This window comes from Cucumis melo, chromosome 3, assembly GCF_025177605.1.
Source record: "Cucumis melo cultivar AY chromosome 3, USDA_Cmelo_AY_1.0, whole genome shotgun sequence".
NCBI classification, from domain to species: domain Eukaryota; kingdom Viridiplantae; phylum Streptophyta; class Magnoliopsida; order Cucurbitales; family Cucurbitaceae; genus Cucumis; species Cucumis melo.
The window spans coordinates 14,602,880-14,630,842 of NC_066859.1; the positions used below are offsets into that span (position 1 = coordinate 14,602,880).

Below are 27,963 nucleotides of genomic sequence, written 5' to 3' on the forward strand. Positions count from 1 at the left end.
GAGTCGTTGGGGGTGTGTTTGTGTGCTTTTGGGATAATATCCCTCAAGTTTTCTCCTCTACCCTTTGTGGGGAGGCTTTCGGTGTTGGTTTAGTGGCTTAATGATCTTTTCTTTAAAAAAAAAACAATATATTATTACGTGAAAATTTGGGAGCAAGAGAAGAGTGTAATTATTGTCTAAAAAAATTGTAATTTTTTTTTTAAGGATGTGTATAAATATTTTAAATAAAAAAAGAAGAAGAAAAAATAGGAACTAATTTATTAATTAATTGTAAAAAAGAAAAGTGGAATTAGGGAAATAAAAAACACATCAAAGGTTAGAAAAAAATAGAGGCCCAAAAAAGTATAAAAAGATACCCTAGGATAAAGAAATGTTGAAAGAACTAATGACAACAAGAAAATTTAAAATTACATAAAAATATAAAGGCAAAAAAGGAGGTGTTTGAGTCAAAGACTCCCCCTAATACTATAATAATCGCTGATTGTTATAGAAAATACTATTGTATAATTCATAATTATCTACCATTAAAACTAAATCAAAATTCTAATTTATTACATTATTTACTATTTTACATTGATTACATTATTTCATTCTAAAACTAACAAATAGGATGATAATCGAAAGTAAAAACATAATTCAGTATAGTTGTTTTTAATACTATATAGATTACATAGATCGAGGATATTTAGTAAAATGTAGTGGGAATCAATTGTTGGAGTCCACGGCAATTTAGAAAAAAATCCTATCCCATAAAAGAGGTATTCCCATTCCTCCTCTAAACCTTCATCTTTCTCTCGTTCTTTATTCCATGGGCTCCACCACTTCTTTTCTTTTTTCTTAAATTGATATTTTTACATCATTGCCCCTATACAATCACATCCACATTTAATCTTATCATTTCTTTTTTCTTCCACTCTCAAGGTTTGAAATGTCAATATGGATCAAAATATTGAATTTTTTATTTTACAAAAATTTAGATATTGCTCGATATATTTTTATATAAATTAAAATTAAAATTAATATGTAAAATAAACATTCTACTATTTTAAAGCATATTACAAGTTTTTTTTATTTATCTTAAAACAAGTTAAATTATAATTATTTGTTTTTGTTAATTACATCATTATGAAAATTTTTAAACTTCTTTCTACTAATTTTTCGTCTAGATTTATATAATGAATATCCTCTTAAATTTGAGATAAAAAATCTAAGTCAACAATATTTAAACAATTTTAGATTTATCAACTTGATTCGACTACTTTTATACCTAACGTATATATTATAAGTATACCAACTATATTTATATTTATAACCTTATAAATTATAATATATACATATATACATATATATATATATATAAATATAAATTGGAGTCGAAGAATTTGAATTCAAAACCTCTTATTCAAGATACACATAAGTGACAGTTAAATTAAATTCTTGTTGACCATTATTTATTTATATTCCAAACTTACTTTCAATCTCATTCTTGCTTACATTATTACAAAATCAAAATTTGTTCACTACCAATATTTATTGATCAGAATAGAAAGACACTTTTTTAAAAAAGAATTATCAAAATAAAATAAAAATGCATACATTATTAGATTAATTGAGCTATACTTGGTTTAAGTTAATAAAATTAGAAAAAAGTCTGAGGTACTATAAGGTCATAACTTTATTTGTTTGCAAAGAATATTGGTGCAACAATTCCAAATAAAATATTCGGATTGAAAGATGAAAGTAACGTCATCAATTCAAAGCAGAAACATAGTTAGGATAAGTAAAGTCATGATTATTATTTCAAAAATACAATTAACTATTTGACCCTAAACATTTGTTTTAAAACAAATTTAGACGAATTTATCTTAAGAAATATAAATTAACAAAATGAATTCATAGTATTAATCAATATGTCAATATTTTGATTGATATTTCTATATTTCATGGATGTTGATATTGATATAAAAAATGAATCAATATTTTCATAAAGATATTTCTATGTGTTACATGAATTCAACATGAATACATGAAGAATGAATCAATGTAATTTTCATTATAACGTAGAGAAAAATAGACAAAACATAAAATATTAAAATATAAGCATCAATACGTCTTTAATTTAAATATAACATAAATAATAAACATGTTAAGTTGTTTTAAAACAAATTATTTATTTACTAATATAAAATATTTTATATCCATCACAATATCTTGTTCTTTTATCATTGAAATTTCTAGAAAAGTTAGATCTCATATTTTTATCAAAGTTAAATTATAAAATATGTTTTCAATGTTTTAAAAGTTTAAAAAACACACTTCCACTTCCTAAATGAATTTAAAAATTAATGTTGATGTCATAGTTCTAGACCATTAGACTTTTGCTTAAAAAATATTTCTAAATTTTTAAAAAAATTTAAAAAAAACCTTTCTAACTTAACAAATGTTAAAAAAAAATATCTTCATCGTTAGTATTTGAACATAAATTTTTAAGTTATCGTGACAAAAATAACTTTACAAACTTCTAAAATTTGAAAATATGCTCCTAACCATTAATATGAGAATCGATTTGTTTGAAGTTTTCTTTATATCGAAAAGAACAAATTTGAAAACAAATGATATAAGATATCCTCATTTTTTTATGGAAAACTTTTCTAAATATAACAAACGAATGAAATATTTACGGCCCCTGTAACAAAGCCCATAAAATTAGCCATTTTTTTAAATGTTTCAGGTTTTTTCTTCCATCTTTTTCTCCTATTGCGATTTTTTAATGGTCTTCCTCTACTCTTCTTTTCTAGAAGCGATTTCTTCCAATTTTTTAGATTCGTGCAAGTCTTTCTTCCTCTTTCTTCTTCTTCCTTTTTTCATTCAGTGCGCATTGTATCGTCTTTCTTCTTTTCTTTTTTTACGTTTAGATTAAGTAACCAAATCTGATGGTATAAGAATCTTGAAAAAATTGGTTAGACGTTTAAATTAGTAACCAAAACTAAAAGAAGATTGTGTATAAAGAATATTCAAAAAAATTGTTTATACCAAATTTCGAAAAAAAAAAATCGTTTAGATTTGGGATAGCCAAATCTAAACGATTGTGTAACCAAATCTAAACGATCATATACCAAATTTTGAAAAAAAAATCATTTAGATTTGGAATCCAAATCTAAACGATCGTGTAGCCAAATATAAACGATCGTGTAGCCAAATCTAAATGATTGTATACCAAATTTTGAAAAAAAAAACGTTTATATTTGGAACCCCAAATCTAAACGATCGTGTAGCCAAACCTAAACGATCGTGTAGCTAAATCTAAACGATCGTATACAAAATTTTGAAAAAAAAAATGGTTTAGATTTTGGATAGCCAAATCTAAACGATCGTGTAACCCAATTAATTAAACGATCGTGTAACAAATTAGTCAAATCTAAACGATCGTGTACCAAATTACGTTACGCGCATTGTTGACGAGGCATTTTTGGTATTTTACACGTTGGGCCTCTAAGCTTTTTCCATTTTCGGAATTGTTCTATACAGTGTAAATACTTTGCGCTTTTTTATATTTTTGAAAAGACCCCTTTTTTTATATTGATATTCTTACATTTCAATTAATTTTCCATTTCTTAGGTTACATCAATTTTTCCAACAACCAAAATAAAATTTGGAGTGTGAAGTTAAAGCATAAGATTGCAAAAACAATTTATAAAATTTCAAAAGCAAAATCTCTATCTTATAACATACCAAAACGATACATAGTCAAATAAAAAGTATTAGGCTATTAAATCATACACATTAACATACAATTTAATTAAAATATTTAGGGTGTGTTTGGCAAAGGGTTGGGTAAAGGAAGGGTTAGTGTTATGATAAAACTAGTGTTATGATAAACCTAGTTTTATCATAACCCTTGTTTGGGGGAAGGGTTTAGAAATATAGTTTTATGATAAGAGGTGTTTGGGGGGAAGGGTTATGATAGTGTTATAAATAATATGTGTCTGGGGGAAGGGTTATGTGGGTAGGTTTATGTGGATTTTATGATAAAATATGTTTGGAGGAACGATTAGGTGGGTAGTTTTATGAGAATTTTATGATAAGATGTGTTTGGGGGAAGAGTTAGGTGGGTAGATTTACGAGGATTTTATGATAAAATATGTTTGGGGAAAGTGTTATGTGGGTTGGGTTATGAATATATTTTTTTTATGTAGTAATTTTTTTTAAATGACATTATAAATATAAGAAAGAAATTATTATTGCATATTTTTTTATGAAAGCGTCGAACCCCTCTTATTGCAAATAATTTTTTCTATGTGTAATGTTATTAAATTAGTAAAGACAGATGTCCAATTTTAAAATAATTTGTTAACAAATTTTAATAATTTTATTCTAAGTCATTTTTTAGAAATAAAAATTAATTATTGACTATTTGTAATTAGCGATAGCGGCGTACATTTGTTTTTAACATATATAATTACGTGGTCTAACGCAGGGGTCCATATTTATAATTATTCATTAAATTACTTATTATGTAGCAGTTGAACGCCATATTGCTCAAATGGTTATTATTTTCCTTAATTTTAAAAAACATTTTCAATGGAATTGAAGGGATGTAGAAGGGAGAAAAAGATAACATATGCATAAAAAGGTTAAGTACATACCAAAAAAGAAAGTTGTGTACAATAGAAAAAAAAAATAACAGTCAATAACATAGTAGAAGTGAAGTAAGGAAAAAAAAAAGCAAGTCAGCGAAGTACAAGCATAAACTATCTGGAGATGTCTTGTACGATGACTCCACAAAAGCCCTTCCTCTCATCCTTAGGCATCAGTACGAAACCCCACATGTCGTCCATACGAGACAAAAGGTGCCTTTGCAACAATGTCCTATCAAAACTCGTTAGTTCTGTCATCTCACGCAATATGCGAAAGAATTCCTGTCGCACATGGTTGTCATTGACAAGGGCACATGCAGGCCACTCCACAATCGTCCTAAGTTCGTCGTTCATACACTCCAGCGCCATATGTATGACATCAAGCTCGACCTCTCGCTGGCTTCCCCTCTTCCTTTTCGATCCACTTGATCCGACCCTACCCTCAGACACAGGTCGTGATGTGCGTACATCTTCTTAGGACATGTCAATCCCCTGGCTATACACTGATGGGAACTCCTCGTTCCCATCAAGTATGTCAAACCCCTCATACTCGGCAAGCTCGTTAGACCCCATGTCTGTGAACATCTCAGCGAAGCGACCCGTCGCCCTATCGCGACTGAACACATATGCAAGTTTGTCGTAATAGGAAGACGATTTGTTAAGAAGTCCCTTTGCTACAGGATGCGACTACATAAAAAAAGGACCACTTAAAAATACTCATACGACACAAGATAAGTAAATGTACATTGGGCAAGTAGCAGAACATTTAGTTTATGTTTCTTACCCTAACCTAGTTATCAAAGAGTTCCTTCTCCGCAATTATGCATTTGGCCTCATCGTTCTAGCTGAACCCACTGCACGTTGGTCCTCGCATTTCTACGATGACCTGGAATGTCCACTTTAGGGTCTTTATTCTACAGTCAATTACAGTGGTAGCATAGACCCAACATCCAGGTAATTTTTCGGCCATCATGCGTACCACTTGGGCTAGGTAACCTGGCCGGAATGTTTCATTATTCGATTTCCATCCCCCATGGACACCAATTCCACTAAACACTCTACAAGAGTGCCTTCCTCCTCCTTCGTCCATACATTCTTCGGGGCACGTGACGATGTTGCCATTATGAGAATGACAAACAACAAACAATTCATGGAACCCGTTAGTAATTTTACATTTCGACATTTACGAAACACAAATGAAGAGAAAACAATATTATGACATATAATATATGTAAATAATGCACTGTTACTGTACATATAAAACAACAACAAATTGTCATACAATCGATGGGTTCTAATTTTAAATGCAATTTAGGTAAGCGTTACACAACTGCCATTCTATGAACATTGCTTTAGCTAAATCATCACACCAGTTAGACCACTCGATTGTCGTGTTAATGAACTGAATGTCTTCTGTAGCGGTGGTCGTGGCGTATGTGGAATCCCCCTCGTCAACTTCGTCAATGTCGTCGCAATTTGTCATTTCTTTGTTTATCAAATTATGTAGCAAGCAACATGCAAGGATGGTGCGACATTGCACTTAGAGGGGATAGTACGACTTCCCACGAAGTATTGTCCAACGACTCGTAAGAATACCGAAAGCGTACTCAATCTCATTCTGTGTCGAAGAGTGCTTCATGTTAAAGTATTCCTTTGCAGTCATCGGGGCATTTCCATCACCACGCCACTCTTGTAAGTGGTAGAGCTGGCCTCTGTATGGAACGAGAAATTCCTCAGCATTTGGGTAACCCGCATCGCATAGATAATAATATCTTATACCGAAAAGCAATCTTTTATGGGCATTCCATATATAACTTCAAAAAGGGCAACGAAAATGATAATTCTAAATACCCTTTGGCGCTTGCAGTTCATTTTGTTGGGTAAGGACATCCCGGAGAATTTACGAGTCTGCTGTGGATCCTTCCCAACCGACGATGACATATACGAAATCCCCTTTGGTGTCGCAGACGTCGAGTACATTAGTTGCAATTTTTCCTTTCTGCGTCCTGAATGTAGGGCGATCTGTTACAGGCATGTTCACTTTCATGTACGTCCCATCCAATGCCCCAAGACAATTTTGAAGTTTAGACAAAGCGGCTTACATTAATGTGACATACTGATACATGACAAACTTACCACATATACTACGCCCACCTCGAAACAATTCCAATGTTGATCAGTGCAATTATTTGTTACCGGGACAGGTTTCTTTATCAACTCATCGTATAGTGTTACCACAGCCAATAGGACGAGGTTAAAATGTCGCGAGATTGTGTCTCTCTCGATCGTACAAATTCCCGTTGAATTACGCAGTTCTTTACATCATATGCAAGGATGTGCAAGAACATCGCAACCATTTCCTCAACATCGACAATCTCTGTCGACGAACGACCAGCTACTGTCCTAAGTAAATGACATAGAATTGTGAATGTTCGTCTGTCCATGCGGGTGCTTTCGCGACACACAAGATCAAACTCGTGTATCATCTAAAAGTACTCAAGCTACCTAATTCTATGCCTTGTATTGTACGATGTCTGTGGGAGACGCTTATTGTCGTTCATTAGTGCCTTCAACGTTAGGAGCATCTGACGTTGGGCCATTGTGAGCGCAGTTAGGAGTCCAAGGAGGGTTTGTTGATCCATTTGAAAGTACGTAAAAAATCCTAAAAAAAATTACTAAGTCTATTAGTACACTACCGATATACATTGTAACAACTTCCTAAATGAAAATTTCAATCCCTATTGCACATAAATAGAAATTTTCAATTAATGCACTTAGTAATTTATTGAAAGCTTATTATGCACTTAGTAAAATAAAGCAGTTAGTATTTTTTTTTATAAAAAAAACCCTATTTACTATGGGTTACATGTCATGTATCAGATAATAAACAGAATTTGATTCAAATCTTATCTAATAAATTTCTAACATTTATTGAAAGCTTATCGAAAACAAAAAATGTAAAACACATGTGAAAATTGATCCCTTTTACTTACTAATTTAGTGTAACATAAGAGAAATAACCCCTTTGAAACTCTTTTTAAAACGCATGTTGAGGTTAAGTTGTATAAAATTTTAACTACAATTCTATGTGTCATACGAATTTTAACAATAATATGTGCGTTAAATTACTATTTCGTGAAAATAGTATTTTAAAAATGGTATGACATACAATTGTATTGGTCATAGTCAATGAGGTATTTCAATTAATGTTATCAAATGTGTAGTAAATGAACTCTTACATATACCTATGCACATCTTTAAAATTCGTCCATTTATAACTTTATTAAGAAAATGGTGAAGTTCTCTTTGTATTACTTAGAAGGATGGAAATGGTAGTAGGATTTTTTTTTAAAAAAAAATAATTGTTCTAAAATTATTGGTTACTTATACTAATGAAATCCTAGACATTGGGATGATAATTTTCTAAAAAAAAATATATCGCACTTGAATGTAAAAAATTAATAGAAATGTGAAACATACAATGAAACAAAAAATAATAAATTCATTAAATAAATGAAATGTCCATGAAAAAATTACAAAACCCATTGTTTGATGTCTACAAGTAGGCCTAAAATATGTAAATTAAATTGTAATGAAATAAACAAATATAATAACAACATTGAATCTACACATGCCTAATCCGTAATACCTCTTACAAAGGGGCGATGACTGTAGACATTCTGAAAAAAAAAAAGTTACGACACAAGAAACGCCAAAAACATGATTGAAGCAACATTGAAACGTAAAAATCATTTTTAAAAGGAATGTTAAGAAGCCTTAGAGTTTAGAAATCGGTTCATTAAGTTCAACCAAATTTCATAGTTTTAGAAACATCAATTATGAGGGATGAAAAACAAAGAACAAAGCATATGAGCAGCGAAATGAGAGGGTGCAGAATGCAAAAGAAACACGACGGTGGAAAAAACCCAAAGGAGGACAGAAGCATACAACGAGAAGATGAATACATTAGACAAAAACATGCGAAGTACATATAAAAAACGGCAGATTAAAAGGAGAATGAGAAAAAAATTACTACCTAAAGAAGAACAATATATGAACAGAGAGAATAATATGCAGCCGAACACAAGTGGAACTGATAAATGAAAAGAGGAAAGGTGGTGTGTATATAGGGGAAACAAGGAGGAAGTTATGATGCTTTTAATGAACACAAACCAATCAAATCAGAGGAAGTAATACACTGCAACATACATCAATAGAAGGAAGGAAACATGGAAAATACATCGAAAATATGGCAGAAAGAAAGGAGAGTGAGAAAAAAATTACCTACGGAATGAGATAATAAAAACATTGAGAACAACGCAACCAAGCACAAGTGGAAGTGATAAATCAAAAGAGGGAAGTTTTATATATAGGCAAAGATGGTGGAGTTATGATGCCTTCAATGACTATACAGGAAAAGAAAGATAGAGAATCTTTGCAATAACAGGCTAAAAGCAGAAGAAAGTCCAAGTAGTCAACGCCTATGTACTGGAAGCTACACCAAAAATAAACAATCTGAACAGATGGAAGAGACAAAATAATGTGGAACTGACAAATTGAATGCAAAAGATCAGTGATGCAAAAAAAAGTTGTAAATAATTTCAAAGAACATAATATGGAAACAATAAATCAGGCAGCATAATTGATACAAAATGAAATTGGGGGTCAATATAAGGAAACATACAACTGATTGGCGCCATAATTTATGAACAACAGTATGTAAAGCATTAAAGAGGACATAATCAAAGGTAAAAAATAATGAACATAATTAAACAGGACAGAATCAAATGCCAAAAGAAAGAAGAACATTAATCAGGATAGAATCAAAGGCCAAAACAATTGCACAAGAAACAAATTCAGAAGTTCTCAAATTCTACTCATCATCGACTTTCATTTAATAAAAAAAAAAGAGTTTACAAAACAGAAAATATACCTCCCTACCACGCCCCAAGCTCATCGAATGCCACAAAAAATGGGTGTGGCGTGTAGCATCCATCCAAAATCAGTGAAGCCAAAGAGATATCGACAATGGGAACACCCACCTGCAATTCAACAAATGGAGTGACAAGCCGAGTTTAAATTTTGTAAACCAACATGTGATTGACGATTTTGGAGGTAAGGAATACTCCCTACCGATCAACGAAAGCCAACAACCAAAAGCCCAAACGAATTTGGAGGCGACACCTTTTGGCCAAGCCTTCAACAAATTCGTGAAGAGTTTCATAGAGTGAGAGAGAAGGTGAACATAGATGTAGATATAGCAACCTCACGGGTAAATCGGTAAGCCTAGTTCAAGTTTTGTAAACCCAACATGCATGTGGATGGAGTACACCGAGCAAACATGTAGGTTGACGATTTTGGAGGCAAGGAATACTCTTCATCGATCAACGAAACCGTGAGAGAGAAGGTGAACCCAGTGACAGACTGAAAAGAGAAAGACGGTGAAGACGCGTTGAATGACAAAATGGAGGAGTGCTAAACTCGGTTTATGGAAACCCTAAAACTAGGGTTTCCATAACCCTAGTACCAAACGTGGGTTAGGGTTAATAAACCCTAACTCCACAGTGTTAATCCATTGCCCAAACACCCCCCTTAAGTCTTAAAAAATATTTAATACTTTATTTATTATTTTTTGGTATTATAGTTCACATATCTTAAATAAAGGGAAAACTTTCATAAATGTAACAAACTATTAAAATATTTACGACCCGTGTAACAAAACCCATAAAGTTAGCCATTTTTTAAATATTTCAGGTTTGCCCTTCCATCTTTCTTCTCCTGTGAGTCTTTCTTCCTTTACTGTTATTTTTTTGCTACAAACCGTTTAGATTTGGATAACCAATTATGATTTATTTCTATCGTCTTTCTTCTTTTTCTTTTTATTTTCCCTGCCTACATCGTCTTTCTTATTTTCCTCCTCATTTTTACATCGTTTAGATTTAGGGTAACCAAATCTAAAAGATAATGTATAAAAAGAATCTTGAAAAAAATCGTTCCAAAAGAATTTAAAAAAAAATCGTTTAGTCAAATCTAAATGAACGTGTGTACCAAAGAATCTTAAAAAAAATAAACGATCATATAAACAAATCTAAACGGTTGTATATCTTGAAAAAAAAAATTTAGCCAAATCTAAACGATTGTATATTAAATTTTGAAAAAAAAAATCCTTTAGATTTGGAGTAGTCAAATCTAATCGAGCATGTAACTAAATCTAAACGATCGTATACCAAATTTTGAAAAAAAAATTGTAACGACCCAACTCCTTATACTGAGTCGAAGTCATTACTAAATATAGAACAAGCGGTTTAAGTCATCAAAACTATTAAAAATGCATAAGGTTTGAGAAATTTTATTTATGAAAATTTAAACAAGGTAGTTATGCAAAAAGGTGTAATGCGTTCTAAAGTCCTACTCGGGCCCTATCTACATAAAAAGATGATAAGTAATGAAAAGTACTCAAACTCAAGTACGAAAGTCTAAAATGAGGATAAGCGGAAGCAGTAGTCCCTATGGCCCGCCACGATCACTTCGGGTCGCTCGCCAGCTTGCCCTTGCCCTTGCCTCGTCCTCTACCTGAAAACATGAAATGAAGAGAGTGAGTATAAAATACTCAGTAAGGGACCCACTACGTCCCACTAGGTGCCTGTTAACTTCCTGTCAGAGTCCTATAACTGGTACCCAATCTCTGGCACATTCCCGAACACGTGCAACATGCGCTCCCGTAGGAACGTGACTCTGGTCTTCGGTGCCCCGGGGGACACCTAAGACAGTCGGGATGCGAGGACCCCGTCGAGTCACTCGAGTCATATCTATATCCATGCTAGACTGGTGTCCCGTCGGACCACACAGTCCTCAATAGGTGGTGATCCCGAAGGACACCCATGCAGGTACGACTCTAACAGATTAAGCTAACAGGTACCCTAATCGCAGTATACAGACACATGGCATCAGCATATAATCATATCAGATAAAATCATCATTTCACTCTCCGTCTCGACACCCGTCGTACAGCCATAACAGTTCTCATCACACATAACATGCTATAGTATAACCATATCGTCATTTGCATCATACTAACATTGATTCCAGGCATCGTACTGTCTAATCCTCAACATGCAAAAATTGAAGTATACGTAGTCTCATAATTCTTAAACATGGAGCTAGTAGTAGAATCTCTTACCTGGAGATTTACTTGACGAGTTCTAAAAGTGAGAAAAGGTGTGCTTTCCAAGCAGCAGGGCCCTAAAAGATTAGAGACAACAATTAAACCTAACCTTCAAGGAACAGAGACCCAAGAGTCGTTTGAAGCAACTTACCCCGAAATCAAGGTTGCGCTAGTCCCTTTTAAGTCGAGAAATGATCCTACGCTCCAACACCAATTTGTCCAACCGGCTCCCTTTCAGAAAGATAATTTAATTCAACCAATGAATTATTTTAAAAAAACTAAAATTCCTCTTCGTTGGGTATACCAAATCCCAATTATTTTCCAAAACTTACCAAGGAACGTGGGGAACGGCCAAAAATCTGTGTGGCTCCAAAGGTAGGGATCGGCTCGGCTTGTTTTGGATGGAAGAGCAAGGATCGGCTCGGCTCAGTAGCAGGCGCGGCTCGGCTCGGCGCAGGAGCTGCACGCGTGCGGCTCGGCTTGATGGGCTGGACGCGGCGCGGCTGCACGCGGAGAGGGCTGGGCACGGACGCGGGTTCGGCTTCGGGTTCGGGCGCGCGGATGTGGAGCGGCTCCGGGTTCGGGCGCGCGGATGTGGAGCGGCTCCGGGTTCGGGTTCGACGGCTGGAGGCACGCGCGGCGTTGGCTGCTGGGCTTCAGTCGGCGCGACGGCGCGACGGCTGGCTGACGGACGTTCCGGCTGCGTCGGATCTAAGCGGCTCCTTTCGGCTTGATCGGAGCGGCGAGTTCCGGCTTCGGCTGGCTCGGCGAGTTTCGGCTTCGGTTGGCTCGGCGAGTTCCGGCTTCGGCTGGCCGACACGGCTTCGGCTTGCAGATGCGCGGCGGATCGGCTTCGGGTGGCGGCTGCGGGAGACGGCTGTGCGATGGATGCCCGGCGTGCGCGGATCGGCTTGGACGGATTTCCGGCGCGGCTGGGAGGATGACGTCGGCCCGGTGGCGTGCGGCGGTCGTTCGGCGGCGGCGCGGAGAGTGGCGGCGGCTAGAGTTTTCTTCTTTGGGGAGATGAGGAGTTTCACGCCTCCCAATGCCTCATTTTTAAAAGAATTTAAAATAATAAAAGAATTTAATAAACCCTCTTTTCTCTCTCTTCAATTAAGCCACCCTTGACCCTTTCCAAGGCAAATAATTAATTTGCTAATCACCATTAATTAGATTATTTCACCCCTAACTTCAATAATTAAAAAAAAAATAACCAAGGAAAACTTTACCCTTACATTAAGCATAAGGTCCACAATAATCCAAATCCATAACAATTTGAAGAAAGAAAAAAAAAAACTCTTGAGATGAACAAATGAAACTCTAATTTGCTGGGGCGTTACAAAAATCATTTAGATTTAGGCCAAATCTAAAGGATCGTGTAAGCAAATTAAACGATCGTGTAAGCAAATTAAACGACAGAATTGAGAAAATAAATGATCATGTACCAAATATATTACACGCGTTGTTGACCATACATTTTTTGTATTTTTCATGGTGGACCTGTGGTCTTTTTTTGTTTTTAGAATTGTTCTACCGTGTAAATATTTTGCCACTTTTTTATATTTTTTAAATGATCTATAAATAAAGTGTGTAATTTTAATTATTCATTTTACATAAACAAGCGTCAAATAGTTAGAGAAAAAAAAAAGTAAAAAGGTACTTGAAGAGCCAAAGGAGAAGATGATAGAAACTGATATGTAAGATTATATTAATGGGTTATGTTCATACAATATGCCTGTTATTTTTTTTTTTTCTAAATACTTTTAAAATTTAAGAATATTTTTGAAAAATTTGAGATTTCATAAATATTGTTGAAACAATCCTCCAATGATATTGGTAAAAAACTAACTATAAGAATATTTTTAACTTGGTTTTAAAAGTTTAAAAATACTTCTTTATACTTGAAACTTGTAAATACATTTTAATAAAATGGTTGTTTTTCTTTTCTTTTCTTTTTATAATGGAACCATGCATTAATATGAACATTTAAAATGTTGGATGAAGTTAGAAGTGAAAGATAAAAGGTAAAAAGTGAATATAGAATAAAAACATTTATGTTTAATAAACAAAAATAGAAAAGTAAAATAGAAAGAATATGATACCATATGAGAAACCCAACCCCTGAGAAATATAGAGAGATATATGGAATGGTTTGAGACCATAGTAGACGAGCTGGAAAAAGAAAAAAAAAAAAAAAAAGGAAATAAAGGAAAGAAGAAAAGAAAAAAGAAAAAAGAAAAGTGAAAATAAAGAAGAACCGTATTATTTATGATGGACTGAGTATGCCGGTGGGTCCGGTTTCCCGGACTTCAAAATGTTATGCAACCCAATTAATTGTTACAAATATTATTAATTTTTGGTTTATATTTATTATTTAAAAAAAAAAGAAAAGAAAAGAAAAGAAAAGAAAAGAAAAAGAAAGATAAAGCCAAAAAGTTGATTAGAAAAATAAAAAATGAAAATGGGAAAAGAAAAAGAGGAGGAGGTGTCCGTGATGTAGACTAGGCATTCTCTACCACGCGCCTGGTGTCATTATCATTACCCAAACTCTCTCTTTCTCTCTCTAACTTTCTCTCTCTTCTTTGTCCCCCTTTATATATCCCTCTTCTCCGCTCTCCCGCCGCACCACCACTTCTCCCCCCACCGTTCTTTCCCTCCCCCACCCCATGGATAATCATTCTCCTAACAAGCGCTTCCGAGTCGACTCTCTCGACTCCGAATCCGACTCTCCCGAAGTCAAACGTCTACGAGACGACCTCCTCGGCCTTCTCGATGACTCCGACCCCGATCCCACAGTCCAAGATCTCGATTCCGTTATCCAGAGTTTCGCAGACGAGATCTCCCCCGTCTCCTCTCCGCCGCCCCCTCCGGCCGCCCCCTCGGAGCTCGGCTACCTACTCCTGGCCTCCGATGACGAACTCGGTCTTCCACCCTCCGACGCCTCCACGAGCCACGGCGGCGAAACGGAGGTGGTTGAAGTGGCGCGAGGGTCGTCGGAGTCGTCTGGGATTGGAGAGATTTGGGGATTTGAAGATGCGGTTCCGAGTTATGAGACGCTGGAGTTGGTGGGAGGTGGAGAGAGATTTTATAACGAAATGGAATATGTGGCGTTTGATGGACTGTTTGAACATTCCGATGTGTACTCTGTTTTTTCGTGACGGCGATGGAAGGTCCGCCATAGGCGAAGTAGGACGAAAGATGAAGAGAGAGATAAAAGAAAAATTACCTTTTTTTTAATCTCTGAAATGAATATAAAATTACAACCCCATTTGTAAATTTTTTTTTTCTCATTAGTTCCATCACAGGAAAAAGAAAAAAAGTAGGAGTAGTTGATTTTAAAAAGGACTACATTAATTATTATTATTATTACTACTACTATTACAACTGAAAACTATTTATTAATTATTGCTCAAGGTAATTTAGGGTTGGACTCGGGCTGTGGTTCTTAATTTTTATGTCCCCATTTTTCTATTATTAAATTATTTTTTATGGGAGGCATTCACATTTAAAATCCGAGTACAATCAATTGGTTAAATCATACATATGTCATACAATTTTTAGATCTGAAGAAATTGTCGGTCTCAACTTTATTTTTGTGTCTTACAGATACTAAACTTTAGAAATGTCAAATACTTTTGAATTTTGAAATTTTGTATCTGGCAAATATTTGACCTATTTTGTCTTCTTTTTTCTTTTTTTTTTAAACTTTGTAAACCTATTATAAAAGAATAAACTATATTGAAATGCACTCCTAATTTTGCATTTAAGGGATTTCGAATCTTAAAAAAAAAGAAGAAGAAAAAGAAAAATACAAGGAAGGAATCTATTAGCATAAAATTTAAAACAAGTTCAAGGACTCGTAACAGAATAAAATGTAAGCTACATTAAATTACCATATTTACTTATAAAGTTTATACAATTGAAATTGAAATCTACAAAATATCATTTCAACTCTAAAACTATTTTTTTAAAAAAATTATTTTTATACTATTTACTTCTTAGAATTTTTGTCAATAAAAAACTATTGAAATATTCTTTAAAAAGATCTAAATTGAGAGACCGACTTGTTTGTTTGTTTTGTTTTTGTTTTTTGAATAAATAAATAATTTTAAACATAACCAAACTAGAATTTCGACTTATTTTGGTACTTTTATAATTAAGTGTTAAATTGAGATAAAATAGGCCTAAAATTTAAGAAAAAAAAAAAGAAAAAAAAAACAAAATAGATATAAATTTTTGTAGATATTTTACAATAGTTTGGGCGGGCATAAAACTTAAAATCTGAAGAGTTATTAAATATTATTTAAAATTTAGAGACATCTAATCGAACCATAACCTATATGAAATTACTAAAATATAAAAGAATAATATGAAATATGAAAGGTACAGAAAAGAAAAATATCAAATATGATAGGAAAAGACATGTTTATGTATGCTATATTTGAAAAATAAACATCATTCTAGGTTAGATTCTATTCTCTTAGTCCTTTATATTTTCAATGGTCTCAATTGAAAACATTTTGAAAATTTATAAAGCCAATTAAGTACAATTTTTTATTAGTTTTTAATAGGAAAGAAAATGTCAACAGAAAGTAAGAAGAAGAACAAAATCTAGGATTAACGTTTCATGAATGAAATTTTGGACAACTAGAAGTAAATAAATTATAATAAAGTTTTAAAAAGAAAATATATTAAAGCAAATTTTAGTTTTGGTTGGTTAGTTGACTAAGTGGAAAAAAAAAAGTGACATATATAGCACAAAGATAAAATAATTACATATAAAACACAATAATAGTTAAAGACCAAAATACCCACATCCAATTACTATTTTGGACGTTTTTGTTGTCGAAATTCTCTATTTAAAACTATCACCAATAGCATCTATCACTGATAATTGCTATCAGTAGTCTTTCGGTTTGAAAAATGATTATTTAAAGCTATCGCTAATAGCTGCGAATGGTGACAACCACCTATAATTGTTATTAATTGTTATCATTGATAGCTACTATTAGTAATAATTTGTCATCGTTAAGAACATTTGTTTTTCCGTCTTCTTTAAATTGAAAGCTATCATTAATAATAATTAATAATCTGATGGTTATTATCACTAGTAGCTTTTAATTTGAGAAATATGTAGTTATAATTGATAACAATAGTGATAACTTTTATCAATGATAGTTCCTAATCACCTAATAGTAGAGTAACTTTCAATTTGAAAAAACATAAGAGGTTATTGATTATGTTACAATTTTGGTTCGGCTTAATATATGGCCGTTAGCTTCTAATATTTAACTCCTATTATTGGGGCCAATTACCTTAAAAATTGAAGAGGAATCCGTGAAAATGGCAAATATAAGAATGGAAATTGTCAAAATAGCAAACTGTTATTATTATTTTTATTTATGGCAAAACTAACTGCCTAGAATAATTTTCAACTTTTTTCGACCAAAAATACCCCTCAACGGAAGAAAACTGTCCATAATCAAATACAGTATATTTAAGGAACCCGGAAAATCAAACAAAACAATATCACATAGTCGATTATAGTGTATCTGTAAACACACCCACTTATGATAGTTATTAACCAAATCAAATAATTATTATATTATTTCAAAGATCCATAACCATATTCAATTGACCTCAATATCCCCTAATTATTCCCAATTTTCCCTTCAATAATTATATATTCAAACTTTAGCTACCGATTTTTTCCTTCAATAGCTATTAACGCAATGAATAGGTTCTAAAATTTTAATGCAATGAATTCTTCCTTCCTAAAATAATGATAAACATGATGCAATAATTAACCATATACAAAAACATTAAAAAAAAAGTAACGGAAAAGCATTTAAAACATTCAAAATTCAAATCTCTAAAATTCAAATTTAAATTCTAACCATTCCCTAAGATTATGGAAAATATAATGGAAATACTTAAGTTTAGATTCAAATCCCGATTATTCCTAAAATCATGCCAAATAAATTGTGATCTATCTTTAATGTTGCCAACAAACCGGAATTAATGGAAACCAAAACACAAGATTCACCTAAAGACAATCTCAAATTTGAATATATTAGGAAAATACAAAATTCACCAGAACGTTCATGGCCATTAAAACATAAATTTCAACGAAGAACGGAGCAAAGCATATTCTTTTTGGAATTTTAACATCTTTATATTATAAACTACTTTAGAAAAATAACTAATATTGTCTTCCCAACATTATATTCATAAGATTATGCTATATACATTTTATTTCTTTGCCCTTGTCTACCATATTTTCGTAATATCCGACCATTATATCAAATTAAAACGTGATCCCTACAAATGTTACCCGTATAATATATGAAACACTAATTTAATTTAATATTCATCCCTCCTTTATATTTTTTATAAAAATAAAACTAAAATTTTCATCTGTAATATTATTTTTAGGGGAATTCGTGTAAATGACAAATATAAGAATGAAAATTAGAAAAATAGCAAATTGTTATTTTTTTTATTTATGGCAAAACTAACTGCCTGAAATAGTTTTCTACTTTTTTGGTCCGAAATTACCCCTCAACGGATGAGGAACAGTATATTTAAGGAGATCCATAAATCAAATAAAATATCACATATTCGATTACAGTGTATTTGTGAACACACCCACTTATGATAATTATTAACTAAATCAAAAAATTATTATATTCTTTTAAAGATCCCTAAATATATTCAATTGGTTTCAATATCCTCTAATTATTCTGATTTTTACCTTCAATAATTATATATTCAAATTTTAGCTATTAAGTTTAGAATCAAATCTCAACCCTCCCTAAAATCATGCCAAATAAAATGTGATTTAATTATGGCAAATATAATGAAAATACTTAAGTTTAGAATCAAATCCCAACCCTCCCTAAAATCATGCCAAATAAAATGTGATCCATCTTTAATTTTGCCAACCAACCGGAATTAAGGAAAACAAAAATAGAAGATTCAGCGGAAGACAATCAACCGAAATTAAAGGGAAACGAAAATTTGTACTAAAAGAAGAAGGTGGAAAGCGACGGTGCGGGTGGAAAACAAATGCGGGTGGAAAGCCATTTGAAAATTTGAAGAATGTTAGAACCGGAGAAAATTTGAAGAAAATTTTGAGAACTCGGTATTTTTTACCGATACATGCAGAAAACAGAGAAAAAATCCAAAGGTTGAAGAAGGACAAAGCGTGAAACGAAACAACTCACCCATACTTTGGGTGGTGCAAATCGATTAAAAAAGAAGGGCGTGCAAACGGTGGAAAAGCGACAGAAGAGAAACCGATGGTAGAAAAGCGACGGAAGAGAAAGCGACGGTGGAAAAATGGAAGAGAAAGCTACGGTGGAAATGCGCGGGAAAGCCTTTACAGAAGATGGTTTATTTTTTTGGGAGGGAAAATTAGGAAATTGAAGGGAGTGCATAGTATGTATTAATTACAGGGTATTTGTGGTTTTTCTTACTATTGTATTTAGGAGTCTATATTGTAAAGTAGGTAGGGGCATTTAAGGCATAGTTATCCCATTCAATATGTGGAAATTAACTGTTTTGCTATTTTGACAATTTTAAAAAAAATTTGTCATTTATCCAAAGTAAAACTTAGATTTTGCTATTCTTCTTGTTGCCCTAAAATTGAAGACTAAACCCAGCCCAAGCACAACTCCAGGAAGCGGCGGTGGCCATTTAGGTTTGAATTGGGTCGACCCAATTTTTTGTAACTAAATACAATAGTTTCCCTTGGGCTTTATTTATTTATTTATTTGTGAAAACGGTCTGAAATAGCAAATTTATGGATAGAAAAAAGAAAAATAGCAAACTGTTAAATTATTTTGATTTATGGTAAAACTAACTACTACAATAATTTTTTATTTTTTTTGGCTCGAATTTACCCCTTCACGGATGACAATTGTCCATATACAAATATAGTGTATTTGTTGAGATCAAAAAATCAAACAAAATATCACATATCACGAATACAGTGTATTTGTAAACACAGATAATTCTTAACTAAATAAAAAAATATTATATTGTTCCAACAATCCCTAAAGATATGTCATTAGTTTCAATTTTCTATTTCCGTCAAAATTAACTGTCAAAATAGCAAAATATTGGATTGCAAATAGAAAAATAGCAAATCCCAAAAAAATTTTGATTTTTGGCGAAATCGCCTGCTATATATTTTTTTTCAATTTTGTTTGCCTGAGTATACCCTTTACAAAGGGCAATTTCTCGTATACAAATACAGTGTATTTGTATAGGTCAAAAAATCAAACAAAATGGAATACGAATACAGTGTATTTGTAAACACATTCACTTTTGGTAAATCTTAACTAAATCAAAAAATATTCTCTTGCAGGAGATTTTACCAACATCCTCTAAAGATGTGGCTTTAGTTTCAACATCCCCTAATTATTAGGATTTAAATCAGTTAATTCACAATTTTTTATATTTCATATTATTTATCAAAAATTTATTAAATAATACCTATTACAAAATTTTAATAACAATTTGAATCTACAATTTATATCATCACCTAAAATCGTCAATTTGAATTTAAATTTTACCTCGTATCCTTAAAATAACACAAAGATAAATTCAACTATTTTGCATTTTTTATTCTTCAAACTATTTTTCAAAAAATAGACATAAATAATACATAATACATAATTGATATTTATTAACCTTTTGAGTTCAGAAATATATATCTCACCCTAGAATAGTTAGTTTTAATCTCAATTTTTAACATTATTTTTAAATCCAATTTTTACACTTTAATTTCAAATAGTTAGTTTAAATCCCTAAAATTATGTCAAACATACTAAACTTAACTTTGAGTTAGATTATCATCCCTAAAATAATGTTAAAATAACAAACTTTAAGAATAATTTCATAAATAATACATAATACGCAATTGTTATTTTTGAATTCAAATTTTATACATTATCCCTAAAGTGATGCAAATATATCTACAAGATTGTGGGGTTTGTTATATTTTAAACAATTTATTAATAATATTGGTAATTATTACAATTTCTTAATGACCTTAAATATGCCTCAATGGCGTTTTTATAATTAATTGAATCTTCTTCCTTATGTCCTTTAAATTAAATTAGAGAAAAAAAAAGAACAATGAAAAATAGGAAAAGGGGGCAGCCGCAAGTTGAAAAAACATAGTAGAGAGTTTTTTCTAGCAGAAAAGATTGATAGAGAAGAGTGTGGTGTGACGGTTTTTGGTGTTCCAACAGGAAGAGAGACGTTGGTCAATGGAGAGGAAGATGTTAGAGGTTTAGTCGTGGGTTTCGAGGCGGACAGAAGATGACGGTTTTGCGCTGTTTACGGAAGCTTCGATGTTCGTTTCAACAGCTTCGCAACGTGCTTAACGATTGGTTTAACCATGGTTTTGGAGTCGTCAGAGGTTGATTTAGCCATCAGAGGAAGACATTGGAGTTTCGACGTCAGCGACAACGAGCTTTTTTTAGCACCGTTTGACGGCGTCCGACGTTGGTCGTGAGTTTGCAGCGAGTTCTAATGTTTCGATGTCTATTGGAGTCGAGTTTGGTTGAATTTCACGGGTTTAGCCGCAAGCAAGACGAAAATCCCAATGTCTCCGATCAGATGAGCTGACAAGAAGAAAATCCAAGTATGAAGACTTTGAAAGGTTTGAAGGAGACTAGCTGGAAGCTCCAATAGTTTCTGCAACTGATGGAAGTTTGGTTTTGATGTGTTAATCATGTGTTGGGAGTTTGATTTTAATTATAAGGTATTTGTAGTTTCTTGAACAATTGTATTTAGGATTCAATTTTTTCAGTTAGGCAGAGACATTTAAGACATTATTCCAGCAATTAGTTTTCCATATTTTCTGATTTTGCTATTTTATCAATTTAAATAAAAATCTACCATTTATCCAAAGTAAACATTCTATTTTGCTATTCTTCTTGTCAACATTATTTATTTTAGGGTTTTACTGCTTTCTAGCATGTTTAGCCTAAATAAATAAAGAAAGATTTAGACAAAAAGACTTAATTTCACTATGAAACTTCACAAATATTTTAAAATGAATCTTTTTTATTTAATTAGGAATTTACATATTATTAAGACAATTTTATCTGTATGATTGACATTAATTATATAGGTGATTCGAAATTAAAAAGTATTTTTTTTTACCTTATTTACATTATATTTATCATTACCATCTAAAATATAACTTCTAATTAATGTGAAATCTTTATTATTAATGAAAAAAAATGTTATCTTGTATAACTGATTTTAAATTATAATCAAATAATATATGTTTGAATATGAAAATATTTTTCAAAATTCTACTTCTTAATTATTCATCAGCCACTTAATTTCTCATCTCTGTCATCCGCCGTCGCCAATTTCAACATTCTATCTTCTCCATTACATCTGCCGCCTACACATTATCCAATTTCTTCACCAATTCCGGTACACCCTCCGCTGGAAATCAATTGAATTCCTTCACCAATTCCTTCTAGTTTCGTTCTTAAATGCTTTATAATTTGTCCATCACCGGTTCCAATTTCATTATTCATAGAATCTCAATTTTTTTCGTCCTTTCGTTCACCTCATACATCCGGTTAGCTGTCTTCCTCAATTCGTTATATTTTTTTGTACTCCATTAAATCATAGTATTCCTAGAACATTTAACGTTATATTTTCGAATATTTGTTTTAGACATATATCACTTCATATATATAACAATGCATATATTTTTACATACAGTCCCTAAGGAATATCAATTGTCTGTTATGTGAATTATTAGTTTATATATACCGAACTGAAATTGTTATATATATGAAGTAGTATATGTCTAAAACTACTGTATCTCAACATTCTTTCAATTTTGGTACATCCACTTTCTGTATTCACATAATCTTATTTCCTCCATCATCGATTCTCAGTTTATTTCGTTTTTTTTTTCGTTATCCTCATACTTCCAGTTAGTTGTCTTCCTCAATTCCTCATATTTTTCCTTACTCCATTACATCGTAGATTTCCTAGAACGTTTTAAACTCCGATTCCTACAATTTATAAATATATGTTGACATACAATTTTCGAAAAATATGATATATCGGTTATGTTATTTGGTGTATATATACCCTTCATACATACAATAATACATATAAATTGACATACATTTACCGAAAAATATGATATGTTAAATTGATTTATGGATAGTATATATGAAATAATACATTGTATATTTTATGAATGAAAGGTTGTGTTTTCAATTTGTTAAATTGGTTTATGTATTTTATTTCAAATATTCATATTATATGTAAAAAATAACAAGTTATGTTTGAAACAATAGTGATTATGTACAAAGGGTAGTATATTAAATATAATAAATCGAGGAATTTTGATTAGTACGCTGGAAATTTATGGAAAAATATGAAAACAACATAATTGAGCTAAAAACTGGAATATGAATATTTCAAATAAAATTCTGAAACAACATACTAAAAGTCTAATAATAAGAAGGAAAAACTAATTCAATAAGGAAAACTTGTATCCCTTTCGGTTATGACCAACACATCCACAACGAACATTAACGAGTCTCTTGAACTCCATTTTAGAAGGAATTCTAATATTCTTTGGTCGACCAAATGAACGTTTTACATTAGATGGAAGGATGACAACTTCAATTTTTGTATTATTGGATATATGCAGTAGTATATTTGTAACAAATCACAGAACATAAACATATTATGTAGTAGTATATATGTAAGAAATCCAAGTAAATACTAATTGAATCGAGAAAAAAATAAAGAAAAGGATACGAAACATGAAGGAAAAAGAAACTGAACTATATGTGTCACTAAATACATTGTTATTGTATATATACAGATGTATATACTAATAACATCATCTTTGTATGCAGTGATATATATAATGAAATTCAACTACAATTTATATATTATTGAATATATATAGTAGTATATATGTAACAAATCACAAAACATAAATATAAATAAGATGCATATATCTGATAAATCACATAATAGAAGTAGATTACATAGTGGTATATAAATGTATATATTGTTCACAAAAACTTTACTAAAGAAAAAAATGAATAAGATAATTGGAACATGCCGTAATTATTGTATATGTAGTAGTATATAAATTGAGTAAGAAAAAATTACAGAACATGAGAAAAAAATATGTGTATGTATTATTGAATATATGCAGCAGTATATATGTAACAAATCACAAAACATAAATGTATTATTCAGTAGCATATGTGAAAAATCAAAATAGGAGGAACATTACCGGAGTATATGCTACGAAACGGAAGAAGAAAGAACAAATTTTTTAAGGAAAAAAATATATGCTACAGAACAGAAGAATAAATAATATACGAGACAAGAAAGAAAAAACTAACCGTATCACAAGAAGCAAATGAGAAGGAAGAAGAAAAAACAAATTCTTTTTGTAATAGAAATCGAGAAGAATGTCGGCGCCAGAATTAATGATCATGAGACACTAGAAGAAATCTAGCCTTTAATGTCGGTTGGAAAAAATGAAAAATGAGCTTTAATGTCGCTTTTTAAAAAGCGGATGTTTAATGTCGGTTTTAAACCGACATTAAAGAGGGAGCTTTATCCTCCTTTTGAAAAGCAGCATTAAAAATCCTTTTTAATTTTATTTTTATTTTTTTTATTTGTAATAAAAACTAACTATTTCTCTCCTTACTTTACTCTTTCTAAATGACCCACACAATTTCTTCCTTCCAATTTCTTCTTCTCTTCTCATTCTCATCTCACAGTGTTCCCTGTAACGCCCCGAAAATTTAAGGTAAAATTTTTCTCGTTTTATGTAAAATGCAAGTCGATATAATAATAATATAATATTAATTATATTATTATTATTAATGTTTATTTTATTGGTTATAATATTAATATTATAAATATTATTATTATTGATATTTATTTTAATTGTTATAATATTAATATTATAAATATTATTCTAAATTAATATTAAAGAAATAGTGATATTTCTAAAAGAATAAAATAAATTATCATTTATCTAATATTAATATTATAAATATATTATTATTATTACTTTATTATTATTAATATTATTTATATTGTTATATATATATTATTATTTAAATTATTAATATTATATATTTATTAAGATTTATATATATATATATATAATAAATTTTTTTAAAATCAAAAACCCTAAAAACGCGCCGCCCCTCCCCCCTCCGTTTTCGCGTTCTCCCTTGCGCAGCCGCCTGAAGCCCGAGCCCCTTCCACCTTCTTCTTCGTTTCGACGGCCGGCGCCGCAGCCATCTCTCTCTCCCTCCCTTTTCGTTTCAGTTTCAGCGCCGCCACCATCCTCAATCTTCTCCTTCTTCTTCCTTACAGCCCTCACCGACGACAGCAAACACCCAGCCCGCCGCATCTTCTTCTTCTTCTTTTTCCTTCACCGCCTTCAACACCAAACAGCCGCCGGCTTCATCTCCGCCACCAGCATCGACGTGAGGGCAAGCCATCGGCCTTCGTACCGCCGTCGTTCGCCGGAAGAGAGAACTCTCAAACCGCGGCTACCATTTTCTTCGTCCAACCCGACCCGGCTCCAAGTCGGCTGTTCAAGCCGAGCCGCCAGCCGCTTCAAGCCGAGCCGCCAGCCGCTTCAAGCCGAGCCGCCAGCCGCTTCAAGCCGAGCCGCCAGCCGCTTCAAGCCGAGCCGCCAGCCGCTTCAAGCCGAGCCGCCAGCCGAGTGAGCCGAGCCGCGAGCCGAGTGAGCCGAGCCGCGAGCCGAGTGAGCCGAGCCGCGAGCCGAGTGAGCCGAGCCGCGAGCCGAACCAAGCCGAGCCGAGCCGAGCCGAGCCGAGCCGAGCCACCTAAGCCTTCTTTCCTCCACTTCGGTTCACGGTGAGTCTTCGGTAAGGATTGTTTTGATGAATTCCCTAATGTTACCTCGTCCGATTCGAGTTTGAATGTTGAATTAAGATATGGCCCTACTTTTCTCCCTTGAAGGTAGTGCAGAGTTGACGCCTAAGTTCTCGGGTTCCGCGGCAGGCCTGGTTAGAGTTAGATTCCTTTCCTTGGGTAAGTCAACGGATATCGCTTCTGACCTTTTAAATCAACTGCTACTAAAGTCATCCACTAAAACCTTCGTGTTTCGTTTAGGTGGATCTGTTGGGCGTAGTTTTCAATCGAGGGGCATAACCGAGTTTCAGGTAAGGGTTTTCCTACTACTGGACCCCGAGTCCAGGCTAAAACCGTAGTAATCCACAGGGGATTACACGTTAGTGACTGTACTGAATATCTGTATGCGTGTTGACTGTTAAGTACTGATATTATATTGTGTCTGATGAAAATATTCTGTGACTGCTGTTTGTGGATTGAAATTATATGTTGATGGACCTTAAAGTTACGGTTTAGTATGTATTAAACACTAGGCTGGATGTGGTTCATGGAGTTTGGACGGGAAAGGACAGTGAGTCCGGTTTTGGTTGGTTAGTCGATGGGACCTAGGGTTTCCCTATTGGTGTACGAATCGGTAATACATATAGCAACTGAGGGTTGTAGATGTTTAAACCTATACTATCTGACTGACAAAGCCTATGGCGGGACTGTAATATGAATGCCGTTGAGATGTGACTGATGTAGACAGTTTGGTAAGGGCTGAGGGGTAACGGTTAGCTTCATCTATGGGGTAGTGTACCTTACGGATATGTGCATCCTTCGGGAGCACTAGACTGATATGTGCATCCTTCGGGAGCACTAGACTGATATGTGCATCCTTCGGGAGCACTAGACTGATATGTGCATCCTTCGGGAGCACTAGACTGATATGTGCATCCTTCGGGAGCACTAGACTGATATGTGCATCCTTCGGGGGCACTAGACTGATATGTGCATCCTTCGGGAGCACTAGACTGATATGTGCATCCTTCGGGAGCACTAGACTGATATGTGCATCCTTCGGGAGCACTAGACTGATATGTGCGTTCTACGGAACCACTAGACTGTTATGTAGGGTACCCCCGAATAGGAAGTTAACTGTTGCTCCCTAACGGGCCCAGTAGTGGGTCCCTTACTGGGTATGTTTATACTCACCCTTTCCTTTCTTTAACTTTTCAGGTAGGGGTACAGCGAGGGGCAGACCGACGAGAGGCAGGAAGGATGCGTGAAGGCCATATGGACGCGTCTGATTTTCTTTCGCTTCCGCTATGTATTTTGTCAGAATATTTTGATTGTGATTTTTGGACTGGTGACTTGACATTTTATTTTGTGACTTTTTGAATTATTTAAAATAGGGCCCGAAACTGTCTCTTGTAAGGTTTATAATGTTTTAATGAATCGTATCTGGTTTGTTTTAAATTTTATTTTGAATGGTCGAGTTTTGGTATTTGGTAGTGACCTCAGCTTAGTCCGGAAAAGTTGGGTCGTTACAGTTGGTATCAGAGCCTAAGTTTTAGGTTCTGTAGACTGACTTATAATGTGAGTCTGTGTTTTGTGTCCTTATGGCTGAAACGATCCTTGCCGCTCGTCAGGTACGCTCTCATGAAAGTATATGTATAACTCTACATGCATTACCTTACCTAAGTTAACTGCAATTTCAATTACCAATTTATGACTTAAGGAATTGTTGGTGGTTATTAGGAAAATGCCACCAAGGAGAGGTGCACGAAGGGGTGGCCGAGGAGGCCGAGGAAGGGGAGCAGGACGCGTTCAGCCTGAGGTGCAGCCTGTAGCCCAAGCCCCTGACCCGGCTGCGCCAGTTACTCATGCGGACCTAGCCGCCATGGAGCAGAGGTTTAGAGATATGATTATGCAAATGCGGGAGCAGCAGAAGCCTGCCTCGCCAACTCCGGCGCCAGCTCCAGCGCCAGCTCCAACACCAGTTCCTGCTCCAGCTCCGGCTCCGGTACCAGTTGCACCCCAGTTTGTGCCGGATCAGTTGTCGGCAGAGGCTAAGCACCTGAGGGATTTCAGGAAGTATAATCCCACGACGTTTGATGGGTCGTTGGAGGACCCCACTAGGGCTCAGATGTGGTTATCGTCCTTGGAGACCATATTTCGTTACATGAAATGCCCTGAAGATCAGAAAGTGCAGTGTGCTGTTTTTATGTTGACTGATAGAGGTACTGCCTGGTGGGAGACTAC

General features: G+C 33.6%; 1 protein-coding gene across 1 annotated transcript; it reads left to right on the plus strand.

The window, feature by feature from the left end:
- The first annotated feature begins 14,157 nt into the window (after positions 1 to 14,157).
- Positions 14,158 to 15,144, plus strand: LOC103488614 (uncharacterized). The gene has a single exon (XM_008447435.3). The coding sequence runs from the start codon at positions 14,469 to 14,471 to the stop codon at positions 14,958 to 14,960; it is 492 nt and encodes a 163-aa protein (XP_008445657.1). The 5' UTR covers positions 14,158 to 14,468; the 3' UTR covers positions 14,961 to 15,144.
- Positions 15,145 to 27,963: the final 12,819 nt, after the last annotated feature.